General features: G+C 44.9%; 1 protein-coding gene across 1 annotated transcript; it reads left to right on the forward strand.

Annotated features, from left to right (window-relative positions):
- Nucleotides 1-4,060: 4,060 nt before the first annotated feature.
- On the forward strand, nt 4,061-11,348 carry PISD (phosphatidylserine decarboxylase; the record flags this gene model as incomplete). The annotated part of the gene is made up of 7 exons (XM_079543957.1): nt 4,061-4,296; nt 6,351-6,516; nt 8,490-8,726; nt 8,853-8,991; nt 9,807-9,953; nt 10,697-10,857; nt 11,124-11,348. Exons 1-7 carry the CDS (start codon nt 4,100-4,102, stop codon nt 11,346-11,348), a joined length of 1,272 nt encoding a protein of 423 aa, XP_079400083.1. The 5' UTR covers nt 4,061-4,099.
- Nucleotides 11,349-13,527: the final 2,179 nt, after the last annotated feature.

Genomic DNA, 13,527 nt, shown 5'->3' on the forward strand with positions numbered 1-13,527 from the left:
CGGGCCGCTTCCTTAAGGCGCGGAGCTGCGTCCCGTGCCCGTACGGAGCTGGGCGGCAGCCGTGAGTGTCGCCGTGCTGCGCCGCGTCCGCCCGTCGGGCTGTGCCGCGGGTACCAGGTAGGGCTGCGGGGCGCAGAGGGCGGTCCGGCTTTGGGCTCCGTCCTTCTGGAAGCTTCACCGGCGGCGGTGCGAGGACCCGGCTCGCTCGGGGCTTACTTCGGGTGGGTTCGGGGGGAACTGCGGGGGGGCGGCGCGGGGATGGGCGTTATTGGGTGGGTCCGGCTGCTTTGGTTGCCGTGAGTTGACGCGTCGCTTTGCGAACGTAAACGCAACTGTCCTGTTTCGGAGGAGAGAGTTTTGAGACCGTGGAACATCTGGGGGTGGGAGGGAAGGGAGGGGTTTCTACAAGCTTACATTTAAAAATCAAATGAAACCCCCGTACCCCTGCGGCTGGCTTAAAACACCGCTCCTCCTCGCGAACAAAACTAATCAACAAGCATAACCGAGAGGAAGGTCTCGGTGTGAAAGAGCTCGAGGAGCCGCAGCCGGGCACAGCAGCCCCGCAGCCCCGGGGCCGCCCGGCCCTTCCCGGCAGCCACGTGCCGCCGCTGCTGCCGGTTCGTAGCGCTGGGAGGAGCTCCGCGATGAAACGTTTGGATGTGGACGGTGCGTTTTTTAAACGGGAGTTCTGCTACCAAATGTAGAAAGTGAGAGCGGAGGCCGCGAGCCTTCCGGGGAGCGCGTTCCACGGCCAGTGATTCATGGGTTCAAACAGAGACGTAGGTCTGAAGGACGGTTACACGTTGGTAAGGCTCCAGGCAGCAGTGAAAGGACGTTTCTGTGGGGCCACTGGATGGGAGGCTCGTTTGAGCTGATAGAAGCCGGCAGTTTGCTGTTGTCCAAAAAGCGGATTCATCCCTGTGTGTGTTGAGTCGATCATCATCACATACTTGGGGCAAGTGTTGCTTATTTATGGCAGGGTTGCACAAGCCTGGTGCACAGTGCTTTCTCACAGATGGCTCACACACACAGAGCCAGCCTTCTGCTCGGCACTTACACAGGAGTACAGTTAGCAGTGTTCCTTTCCGGTTGGTCTGTAGTTTTCATGCAATTACAACAGTGCTGATGCTGCTTCCATTGCTATGCCTGATCACGGGAGGGGTCTTCACCCAGGCAGGGCTCTTCTTGACCTGTGGGTGTGAATCTTAGTGTTACATTGAAAGTAGTTCATCCAAGGATGCACAAACCTGGGGTTTTCTTCTCAAGTTGTGTCACCAGCTGTCCTCATTAATGTTCACTCCAAGGCCTTCTGGCTCTGGGGAGTCCCTGGTTAAGTATTTGTTCTACTGATACCTAATACAATGGTAGCTCAGTTTGTTTAGAATTAGCCTTCAGCACTGTTAGATTTAGATTAGATCCTTCTCTAGGGATTTTTACTATATCATGACTACTTTTATTTACTTAAATTGGATTCTGGGTGGGATCAGACAAGTAGCAGGGTTTGGTACAGATCTCCACACTCCAGCAAATCAACAGTTGTAAGGTTCTTGTCTGAGCTAACAGCTGGGGCTGGTGGCGCTGCCTGCATCCCAACAACAACAGCCATTTGAAATTTCCTCAGTGGGTTCCCCCACCAGCTCTTGTTCCTTTCCCTGTGGAATCATACAACGGTTTGGGTTGAAAGGGGCCTTACAAATAATCTTGTTCCAACTCCCTTGCTGTGGGCAAGGACGCCTCCCACTAGAGCAGGTTGCTCAAACAATGGAGGGAAACCCAGAGTGGATTTTTGGTTTCAGCTGTGAATTGGTTGTGGGGCAGCTGGAGGAATGGCAGCTTGCCATGTCTGACAGCACTTAAGCAGACTTGGGTATTTGCATCTTGGTGAATGTAGTGAGGTCAGTAGAGCAGAACTTAAGAGAAACATAGGTTGTTACGCTCATCTGAGCTGATTTTTTTGAGTTAGTGGAGGAAAAAGCCTCCTAATGCCACTAATTGGCCATTCCTGGAGAGGAATCTCTCAGACCACGCTGTAAAAACAATTGAACTGAAGGGTGGCATTCCCCATTGCGTTGGGCAGCAGAACATTTTGGCATCCATTCATTTTCAGGGAGCAGATGAGCTTGCTCCTTTGCAGGGTCAGGCTTGCACAGTCTGGAATACAATTCCTTGAAAACGTGTGGGGTATGAAACTGAGCTGCTGTTGAAAGGGCTCATGGCCGGACCTCCCTGATCCCTGAGGAGTTTTGTGTAGGTAGAGAGGCTGCTGAGAAGTGGGGGTAGGGTGCCAGCCTGATTTGGGCAGCAATGAATGCGATTGCTGCAAATAAACTGCTTGACAGGGTTATGGAGATGCACGCTGGGTGCCAGAGTGGTTTTCATTTACTCTGAAGTGCCTTTGGAAACGGTGTTGTCAATTTTTCTATTTAAAATCCTTTTCTTTTTTTTTTAATGTTGGCAACTTCCAGCATTCCTGGCAAGTGAGCAGAAATAGCCCTCCTGTGCTCCTTATTCCTTTTGTTTGAATTTTGGTAGGATTTGGGGTACTTTTTTTTCCTTTTCAGTGCAGTTGTCAACATTCAGCTCGCACAACAATAAGCACAGGGTTTGAAACTTCCTGTGACACAGGATATCGTGTCACCATTTTCTTCTTGAAAAAAATTATCATCATGCAGGCACTCCAGGGGTGTTTCTAGGGAATATCTGAAATATTTGGAGTCAAGGGCCAATAATAATACCTGATTCTTTTTGGAATATTTTCCTTTCAAGGCCTGAGCAGGAAGTCTTTAGCTAGTTCTAGATTTTCATGCTGACCCTCCCACTTCTTCTGGCTTATCTCTAATGAAACGCGGCCCTTTCTCTTACCTCAGCACCAGTGCTCTTTTTATCTAATCTGCAAGACACACAGCTTATGGAGATGTATATTTAACCCAGACTATCACAGAAAAAGAGAAATGCATAACCACTGTAGTGTTAGTCCCTAAACTATTCTGGGTACTTGGTTTAATTCTGAGGTGAGATGTACCTAGCGCGCTTCCCCTTTCAGTTTCAATCTGCCTTAACAACCCAAACTCAGACAACATGGGAGGCAGGAAATCTGGGTTTGAGATGTGGTCTGCAGGGCCAGAGAGGGAAATTTCTCTCTATATTTGCTTATAGTTCAGAGATAGAAATACTGCAGCCTTTTGTCACTAAAATAAACAAAAAAGCTTTACCAACAGTCAGCCAAGAAAAAAACAATTTCCTTTACTCATGTTTTGCATTTCAGTTCTGCTAGATATAAACTTGTGGCAGTGTTGAGAGCCACATAAAAGATACATTAACACCTTTATAATTCATTCACAATCTGGCCCTAAAGCTGGCTTATTTCACTAAGCATTTGGGCATTTGTAGAAGAGAGTCCTTTACCTGCTGCCTGGGATTCTTCTGAGATGGAAAGAGATTCCAGGGGCTGGATGTTGGCATCTGGCAAGAGTTTGTGAAAGGGAAAGGTCTGCCTTTCCTCTCCTTCTCAAGATGGTCTGTGGGAGCAGGGAGGGATTTTTGGTGCCAGGTAGTCCAGAACTGCATTAGCTGCAGCTGCTGCACTGCAGAATTGAAGCTGGGAATTATCTCCTCCTCTTCTCCGCCCCACTCCTCCTCCCGGCCTCATATTCAGGCCGCCGCTGAGGTTAGCGGCACAAGGCTGGTGGGCTGCTCTGACGGAGCCTCGGCGCCCAGCAGCCTGGGACTGCAGCGTGTTCCTTGGAGAACTGAGCTTCCATGGCGGCCAGGACGAGAGAGAAGCAAGGACTGCTTCTATGGAGAGCTCATTTTTATCTTGTGCAGAGTCATCTTTGTAGCGGGATGTTGAAATGTGACACAGTGCCTGTTTGTTTGCAATAGCTGCAAAACCCTCGTAGCAGAAATTCAAGTGGGAAACAGAGGGGGAATCCAGAGGCAAACCAGCGGGAGAATTAGAAACCGTCGCGTCCTCCCTCCTGTGCCGGAGCAAGCAAAGAAAGGAGAGGTAGAGGAAAAAAGACTGAGCCTTGTATCCAGCCGTCACCCTGACAATGTGTCAGTCAAACGCTCTGCAGGGACCAGATCTGCACACAGGGAAATGGTGAGATGCTGTAAAGCTTTATCTAACCCTCCACCCTCTTGCTACAACCTCCACAAAGTTAAAATTCATGTCCGGAGGCTGCGTTCAGGGAACGGCAGCAGCAGCAGCTGTGCCGGGGACCCGCACCCACAACTGGACAGCCCGGGCCCGGCTGGCTCTGCTGGCGGGACACCAAATAGGAGAGCTCGTTTCAGGTACTGTGTGGTGTTTTCTGCTTTGCAAGAATGGTGTCTGAAGGGAGAAACGAGGGAGGGAGGATGGGAGGGTTTCTGGGCTGGAGGAGCGACAGCCATCTGCAAAGCTTTTGTTTGGCCTAATTACTATAAAGCTCCTTATGCGATGAATTGTCAGAGAAGGGCATGCTGTTATATGACAAGGGGAATGAAGAGGGTTTCTTTCCTTTCTCCCATTCTCCATCACGAGGAGAATAGGAAGATTAGCCAGGGACTGCACTGAAACCAGGCCAAGCAGCGGGGAGCCCCAGGGCTCCGGAGTGCGCTGCCAGGATGCAGCTCGGATGGGATTGGTCCGCCAGCAACTGCAGTGGTGGGGGGAGCGTGGCAGGGGAGCGGGACCCTGGGGAGCAGGACCCTGGCATGATGCTGAGAGCCTGGTGCCGATCCTACTGGCCTCGTGCAGACTGCAAGCTGGCAGGTGATGAGTGGGAGGAAGGACATGGAGTGCCCCTTCCTATTCCCATGTTGAGTCAGTCCCACCTCCCACTGAGAAAGCAGCTTTACGCCTGCTGAGACAGCACTTCATCTCCTTAGGTGTTGGCTGCTATCTTGTTTTCCTTGCTTTGTGATGCACAAATAATTCTCTGAGTTTTTACGTGTTTATTTTTTTGGAGGAAAGTTGTATTCACTGCAGAGAGGATCAGTGAGCCAAAAGCACCATCTTGCATCCCAAAGTGGTGACAGATGTCACCTGCCTATGTGATATTTTAATCCTGACCCACATTTTGAAAATAACAGGTTGGCAGGAAAATTGCCTTTCAAGATTCCCAGCTTCTTTCCACCCTGAAAAGAAGTAGTTCATACTTCATATTGTGTAGTCTGGCGTAAAGGAGAACTGTTCAGAGCAGCCAGAGCGTACCCTTCCAGTCTGTTAACACATAGCTGCATCCTGGTTGCAGGCATACTGCATCCAGTACACCTCTGGCTGGGGTTTAAGGCAATGCCCAGAAGACTTGAATATTTTGCCCTCAAGTAGGCAGACTTCCATTTGGTAACGTGACCTGGGCAGTATCAGAAATGGCTTCGTCAAAATATTCTTCATGAGCAAAGCCAAAGAATAAATGGATACCCAAGGGGTCTTTCATCCTCCTACCACAAGGGCCTGAACTGAGGTATACAGTGCCCTCTGCTAGTTAGAGGAGCAGCTTTTCCCTTGGAGAGTTGCACATTCAAATTCTGCCTACAGCCATGTATGCTGAGGTTGCTTTTAGTCAGAAAATCCACTGTATGGAAAGTCATTAGTGCAGTTGGTTATGAGGCAAAGGAGTGATTAACCTGTAGAGACTGGGTTATCAGTCAATATCAGCTTTGTTCCGTGTGAGCTTTGTTCCGCGTGTTCTCTGTTCAGCACCAAGGGTACCCAGTTAATATTTAAGACCTGGAAAGATGTCTTCTGTCAGTCAGAGTCAGTTATTTGAGCACTGTATTAACTCACTCAGCAGTGCCACTCCTGTTGTTTCTCATACACTTGTTCTCCCAGGGCAGTTAACAACCAGCAGGTCTGCGTGAGTTTGACTCTGGTCTCATTTAAGACATCATCTAGTCTTAAAGACTCCTTCAACACATGAGCACTATGGGAGGCCTCTGTTTCTTAGATCGCAAGGATTTCTTTAATTAGTTTCTGCTCATTGTTTCCTCATTGCTGCTCCTCCATACAGTGCTGGGGTTGATGTCCCAGAATCACAGGGTTCTGGCTTTCTACCGTGGCTGTCCTAGAGATGGAACAGTCAGGAGCAGCGTTTTCTGGGGCTGTAATCTCCTGATATTTGGAAGAAGGATCTTTGCTCTCTGTTGTTTGCATTGTAAACTATCATGTTATGTTGTTACTCGGATGAAGAGTATTTTACTGGTCCTCTATTTTGGGAAGAACTTGCCAAAATAAAGGAGTAAGGACTTGCAGAATGGATTTTTAAGTAAAGATGAGTAGGAATAAATCATCCCCAGCTACCAGAAGCTGGCGGTTCTGCTGCTGAGATGGCTGACCCTCTGATGTTGTGTATGTAATCTTTCAGGTTGCAATTTCCCCAGCTGGCCCTGAGGCGAAGGTTGGGCCAGCTAAGCTGTATGTCTAGGCCTGCTCTGAAACTCCGTTCTTGGCCTCTGACTATTCTCTATTACCTTCTGCCTTTCGGTGCTCTTAAGCCCTTGACCAGAGTGGGATGGAGGCCTGTGAGCAGGGTAAGTGTGAGCAGGTCTCTTGTGCTTCGTGTCTGTTAGCTGTGTGGTGCTGAAGGGAGCTGGCAGCAGCTGGGTGGAAGGGCCCTTAATATTAGAACAGGCTGAGCATCACTAGCATGAAAGCAGAGAGATTAAACCCATCCCTTTAGTTTTACTGTTTAGAACTGCCGTGACTTAATTGCTTCACAGATAAGTCATTTTTCAGTAGCAGTGAATTTATCTGTCCTCTAATGGTTTGTCCACAAAAATCAACAGAAACTTCTGAGTTACTTCAGTCGCCTCAAAGTATGAGGGTGAGGATAAGGCAGAGCACATTGCTCTTCCAGTTCCCTTTCCTGGCCATGCTGAAATGGCCTCCTGCTTTTTGGTATAGAGAGGGTTTGTTTTTCAATTTATTTATTTATTTTTGAATATTTCTAGTTGAGCCTTTCCAAATAATACACTAATGCAGATCTCTGCTCTGACACCAATGAGAGTAGTCTGCAGGCAGCCCTGCATGGAGGTATTCTCTACATCTGTAATGCAGTTGCAGAATGCAACCACATTAATGTTTCAATTGAAAACTGTAACAGAATGCAGTACTTAGATTTCCTTTGAATAGCTGCTTGGCTTCATCACATCAACCTGAAAACAGATGTTTTGGAAAAGAAAGGCTATAGGAAATATAGGAAATAGACAATTTCTGTGACTTTACAGTTGCACCTGTATATTCTCAGTGCTGGTGGGAAACTGAGCAAAATTGATTTTAGAAATGAATGCTGTATAAGGCATGTCAGAATGGCAAAGCGTTTTTTTCTTCGTTACTTCAGCTAGAGCACTGTTGATTTGGAGGATTTTATTTGGAGCAATTTGGTTGTTTATTGCTGAAATGTCACTATTTTCAAGTGCAGAATGGTGATTTCTGAGTCAAGTCCTATTTCACTGTGTTTGATAGGATAGACAGGCTCTCAGCCAGCATGCGCTCGTTTGTGTTTATTGCCACACTGTGCAAGTATTCAGCTGGTAGTGAATATGATTAAGAATAAACGATGAGTCTTGCTAAGGAATAAAACAAACCAAACAAAAAACACTTTAAAAATAACTAAAAAAATCTTGGGAGTGAAACACAGCTGAGTTATGCTGTTTGAAACATTGCTCCAGATTCAGCAGAGAACTACTTCTTTTACAAAATTGGTCTCAGAGGGCTCATTTTCTGTGCTACCTCCTACATGGTCACACACACATGTTTTCTGGCTGACTGTGAGTTACACAGACCTCAGAAGCTGGAGTTACCAACAGGGTATGCTGTCATCTGTCCTGCTACATCAGTAGTATACTTCTTACCAACGTTGTTTCATTTGGTTTTTCTTGCTATTAAAATGCATGCTTTGGTGTAAGCCCAAAGGTAAACATATTTCTACAGAAATACAGGCATTTTAGCAGTTATCAACTTCTTTATTGTGGGAGAAGGAGTAAGGCTGGCATCAGCTTATACCAGTTTAAGTGCATTGATGTGGGTATATTTTTTCATCTGTATGCATTATCAGAGATACTGGAACATAGAAAATACTGTCATTAGGAGGTGCATTCTTTTTCTGTCGGTTTTCATTTGGTTGTTCACAAAGAGTACTAAATTGTTAATGTTGAGCCCCTCTGAGAAGTATTCCACTGCCATGTGTGAAATACCTTTTCCTGTAAGCCTCACATGGGGCAGTTTCCAGTAACTTGAATCTGAAGCTTTAACCTGAAAGGCAGTAGAGTTTCTGGCTTCAGTATATAGTATGTAATATATTATATAGCAAGCATGTAGTAAGTTTCATCCTATCCCTTGTTTGCTGTCATCAGAATAGAAGAAGTGAGGAGTGCAGCGTTTAATTTTTCTCTGCTTAAAGGCTAATCCATTTGTGCCAAGGGAGTTGTTGGCACGAACAGCTTGATTCTCTTTTCTTTATGGGAAGGACTGAATGACGTGATGTAATTAATTCTTCCTTCAGGTTGCTCTGTACAAGTCAGTACCAACTCGACTGCTCTCACGAGCCTGGGGTCGTCTGAACCAGGTGGAGCTGCCCACGTGGCTCCGGAAGCCTGTTTATAGCCTGTACATCTGGACGTTCGGTGTGAACATGAAGGAGGCAGCTGTTGAAGATCTGCATCACTATAGAAACCTCAGTGAATTCTTTCGCAGGAAGCTGAAACCACAGGCACGGCCAGTTTGCTGTGTGCACAGTGTGGTGAGTGAAGGGAAATGCAAATGTCCCCCCGCCAAGCAACTTGTCTGCTTGCTGTGGTGGATGGAAGGGTGACAAAAGCATAAATTCCCACTGCATTTCCTTTTTTTTTTCATATCTGTGCTGTAGATTAGTCCTTCTGATGGAAAGATCCTTAACTTTGGACAAGTAAAGAACTGTGAAGTGGAGCAAGTAAAAGGGGTTACTTATTCTCTGGAGTCTTTCCTGGGACCTCGCATCAGCACAGAAGACTTGCGTTTCAGTGAGGGTAAGCTCTGACCCTCACACCTCTTGTGCTCTGCCCATTCTAAGTGTCCATAGACATCACATTTCCAGGAAAAAAAGCAGTTCTGTGATACTTGTTATATTTTTGGGGATAAACATGTCACTGTTGTAGTTCTTTCACATCAGTAGCTTGCACTATCTAACTCATTCTAATTCTCCCAGTTTCTTTGGTTGGTTCCATTTCCTGTGGTTATATTAATAATTATAATGACTCCAAGGCCTGCCACAATAACAGTGCTGTAGCATTCCTGCTGACAGACCATGTGCCTGAGCATGTGATTAGCAAAGATTGGCTGCTCCCTAATGCATTTTGTGTACAAGCACTGTACCTCCACTGATAGGTGCTGTCACCACTTCTGCACCTTGAGCACCATCTTCATGGCCTTCAGTTTTGATAAGAGCAACATATTTTGCTGAACTGAAGAGGGGAATGGAGAGAGAAGTTCTGCTAACAGCAGGCTTATTTTCAACATGATCTCCAACAGAGAATTTCATAAACCTAAGACCTCTTCACAAATTCTGTTACTTCAAATGGTAGCTTTAGGAAAACAGGATTTCAGTTTTGGAGTTCACATTCCCTAAGCAGAGAAGCAGAAACTTCCAAACAGTTTAAAACAGTGCAGGATCTAATCTCATTTTGTAAAGGGAAAAGAATACATTGACATATTTGATTCTTGGGCCTATTTCTAGTCTATCAACACATGCAGATTGCATTCAGTCCATTGTTTCTAATACAGATTGCTCAACTATGGTAACGATGGCATGAAGACTACCTTTAACTCCTTTCTTTCTATGCAGTCCCACCTGGCAACTCATTTCAGCAACAACTAGTCACAAAGGAAGGGAATGAGCTCTACCACTGTGTAATCTACCTTGCACCAGGGGATTATCACTGCTTCCACTCGCCCACTGACTGGAGAGTGTCACACCGCCGTCATTTTCCAGGTAGGTTTCTTCTAGAAAATGAATGCAGAGGGGCTGTGGATGGGAGCACTGCTACAGGCCCCTGCAGGATGAGATGTGCCAGTGGAGCAGTTGTACATGTTAGATGATGGGAGCATGGTGCTTTGTCACACATGGTTATGAGTTCTAAGGCAGTATAGTTTACTGAATTAATCACATGTGAATTGTAAAAGCAGTAATACTGCATTCAGGCTTTCCTAATTCTTGGAAATAATTGTTGACCCAGGTTGATCCTATTCTCCCAGGAGGAAAAAAAAAAGAAGAAAAAAAAAAAAAAGATCAGTTTGCATATGAAGTATAGTTCTGCAAGTCAGAGCAAACAGCAGCTTAAAATATGATCTCCGTTCCTGCATTTGGCAAAAAAAAAGATACAGCCAAGCAGTAATTCTACCAGAGTTGGTTTCAGGTGGCTTTGTCCTCCTCTTTGCAGACCATCGTGCTCTAGCTTAGCAAAAAAAAGAGTTTGTTTCTTGGTCTTCAATCCCTAACGTCTTGGTTTTGATTTCAAACACTCTTAGGGAAGATAAAGACCTGCCACAAAGTTTGAGAAATCTGTCAAATGCCGGATTTAATCTATGTTATGAAGTCAAACTCCAAAACAGAGGAGTTTAATGAAATGTAACTATCAGATTCAATGTAGTGAAGTAATGCACTTACATCCAGACAGTTCTGCAGTACTGTTATGAGACTGATAGTTGAGCTTGAGTATTTTCTCACCATTGCAGGCTCTTTGATGTCTGTGAATCCTGGAGTTGCTCGCTGGATCAAGGAATTGTTCTGCCACAATGAACGGGTTGTCCTTACAGGAGACTGGAAACATGGATTTTTCTCTTTAACAGCTGTAGGAGCAACAAATGTGGGCTCTATCCGCATCTACTTTGACCAGGTGAGTAAGATTACTGACAGGCAGCTTTCTGGTTTTGATGGTTGAGGTTTGTAAAGCATAATGGAAGAACAATAAAAAATCAAAATCCTATTAGCCTGAAATTAAGATGTTTCACCCTGTTGATATTCTGCACTGTAGACTTCTTAATATTCCTGTTGCATTTTTGAATTCTAAGGTCCTGCATTGAAAATGCCTTGATACCCAAAAGCTACAGCTATACAGATAGAGTATTGAGACTCTCAACAGTTTCTTCCTTCTCTTTACAGGATTTGCATACCAACAGCCCACGTTACTCAAAAGGTTCCTACAACGACTTCAGCTTCATATCCAACAACAACAAGGAGGGAATCCCCATGAGGAAGGGAGAACATCTAGGGGAATTTAACTTGGGCTCAACTATTGTACTAATCTTTGAGGCACCCAAGGACTTCAAATTCCACCTTAAAGCCGGACAGAAAATCCGTTTTGGAGAAGCACTGGGCTCTCTCTAGAGACTGACACAGCAAGAAGGCTTTAGATACAAAGGAACTCTTAATACATCGTGGAATGTTTCACTTGACAAGCATGTATCACTCAGCAGGACCTGGGTGAGGAAAAGAGATGTCTTTGCTGTGTTCACCTTTAGAATATTTGGCCTATATTTGCATATTGCTGCTGAAACGCAGAACGAACATGTATGTATCAGGTACAGTTGCCTTTAAAGATACTGACCATGGAGGTTTCTGTCCTACCCTGTGCCTGTAGTCTTTTGTGTTCTCCCCCTCAGTGTGCCACAGGATAACTATGTTCATAAGCTTATAAATCCCTTTTAAGCCTTCCTAGACTGCAGGTCCAATGGGTAAGGGTGGAAGCAGAGATTAGCTGTATTTAAAGGGACGTTGACAAGTTGAGTCAGACCTTGTACCTTAGATATGGAGCATCTTTTTCAGACCTTGAATAACAGATGTGTTCTCATCTTTATTCTAAAACACTCCTCTGAAGTTCTTACATAAAATGCACGGAGAGCCAGAAAGTTCAATGGACAAGTATGGCTTTGCACTCCAAACTAAGCAAAATGCACAGAGAGTATCTGTACAGTAAGTTATATGCCCAATCTATTTCCAATGTTAGACAACTTTTAATTCTTTTACCTATGTCCCTTTAGAAATGGACTTTGCACTGTATTTTAAAGCTAAAAACACTGTGTCTACATTCCATATGATGAAACTGGTCATCTTGGGATTTTATTTTTTTAAATATTAAGAGACAGATCCATATGTCCATTTTCTACTCTATGGTTTTATTTTGCTATTCCAGGCCTTAAGGACTTTGTGTAAGAGAAAGTTCACTTCTGGAATTAAGGGTGGGAAGACAGATGTTTCTCCTGTGATTCTATGTATCTTCGTTGTTGCTTTGTCATCAAATTCTTGAAGAATTAGTTCCTCTATTTACAGAGCAGCTTCAGATACTTCAGGACCAAGTTTTATTGCATGGAGTGAAATGCCCTATGCGCTGACTGTGTTAAAATATGGCAGATTGTTGAAGCAATCTTTGGCCTCCCAGCTGCCAACCTGGCTGTCCTACAGTGGACTGGCAACTATTTTGTCTTAGCTGAAACAGAAAAAGCCACGCCTGCTCTGATTTCTGCCCTCATACTTAATGATGAGAATGGGCTGGGTCTTGAATGCTTTATGCTGAAGCTTCATCTTACAGTGAAAATTAAGAGCCTTGTTGTAACTTCACATCAAGAAGAGTCAATAACGCCCTGGATCTGTTGAGTATGGCACCAAAAGCCCTGACAGAAACTGTGCCAAACTGGAGAAATTCCTTTTTAAAGCAATATATTGATTGGTTTTAGAGTTTGAGTTCTTCTAAGTCCAGCCACTCCAACATTTAGAACTGTCTTTGCTGCCCAGAACTTGCTGGAGTGGACGTGCTTACAAAACTTGCCTTTTTGATCTCCAGAAATTTCTCATATTACTTTCTTGCTTGAGCCTTGGGTGTTTTTTTCTGCTACTTCAAGGAGCTTAGTAGGCTTTGACCAGCTGTGTTTTCCTTAAGAAATACTTACCTTTTTTGTATGCGCTGCAGAAAATAGAATATAATTTTATTGTACACGTCCAGTTTGCCAAGTCCTGTATGCTTAGCTTGTCATCAGGAAAGAAGGGATGGTAAACTGGGTGTAGTGATGTAGTCCAGCTGTGACTCAAAGATGATGGTGGCTGTTCAGGTGACAAGCAGGAGAAAATTCATTTGGCTCTGAGAGTCAGTGTTTCCTCACTTTACACGGGGAGGAGTTTGAAAGCTTGAAGTGGCTCTCAGCCACCTATGGCGTTAAGCTTCTTGGCATTAGCAAGTTTACTCCTGCAGCAGTATATTACCACAGACAGGTTCTAGAAATGTGTACTTTTTTAAACCACTACGAAATACTAAAGCAAACATCAGCCCCAGCAGCTACAGCTGTGATTAGCCTCAACTTCAAAGACAGATTAATAGACAACACCTTCATTCCTATGGATGAGAGAAAAATGACTGAATCTCTTCCCCTCTTTTCCACTGGGGTTGGTGGCATCCAGCCATAGCCAAAGCAATGTCAAGCTTTAATTTATTGCTACTCAGCAGCATCATCAGCTGCAGTAGCTGAAGGTTAATGGCATGCAGTAGGAGGTAGATTACCTGATGTTTGCTTTA

This window comes from Tetrao urogallus, assembly GCF_951394365.1.
Source record: "Tetrao urogallus genome assembly, chromosome: 17".
Taxonomy (NCBI): domain Eukaryota; kingdom Metazoa; phylum Chordata; class Aves; order Galliformes; family Phasianidae; genus Tetrao; species Tetrao urogallus.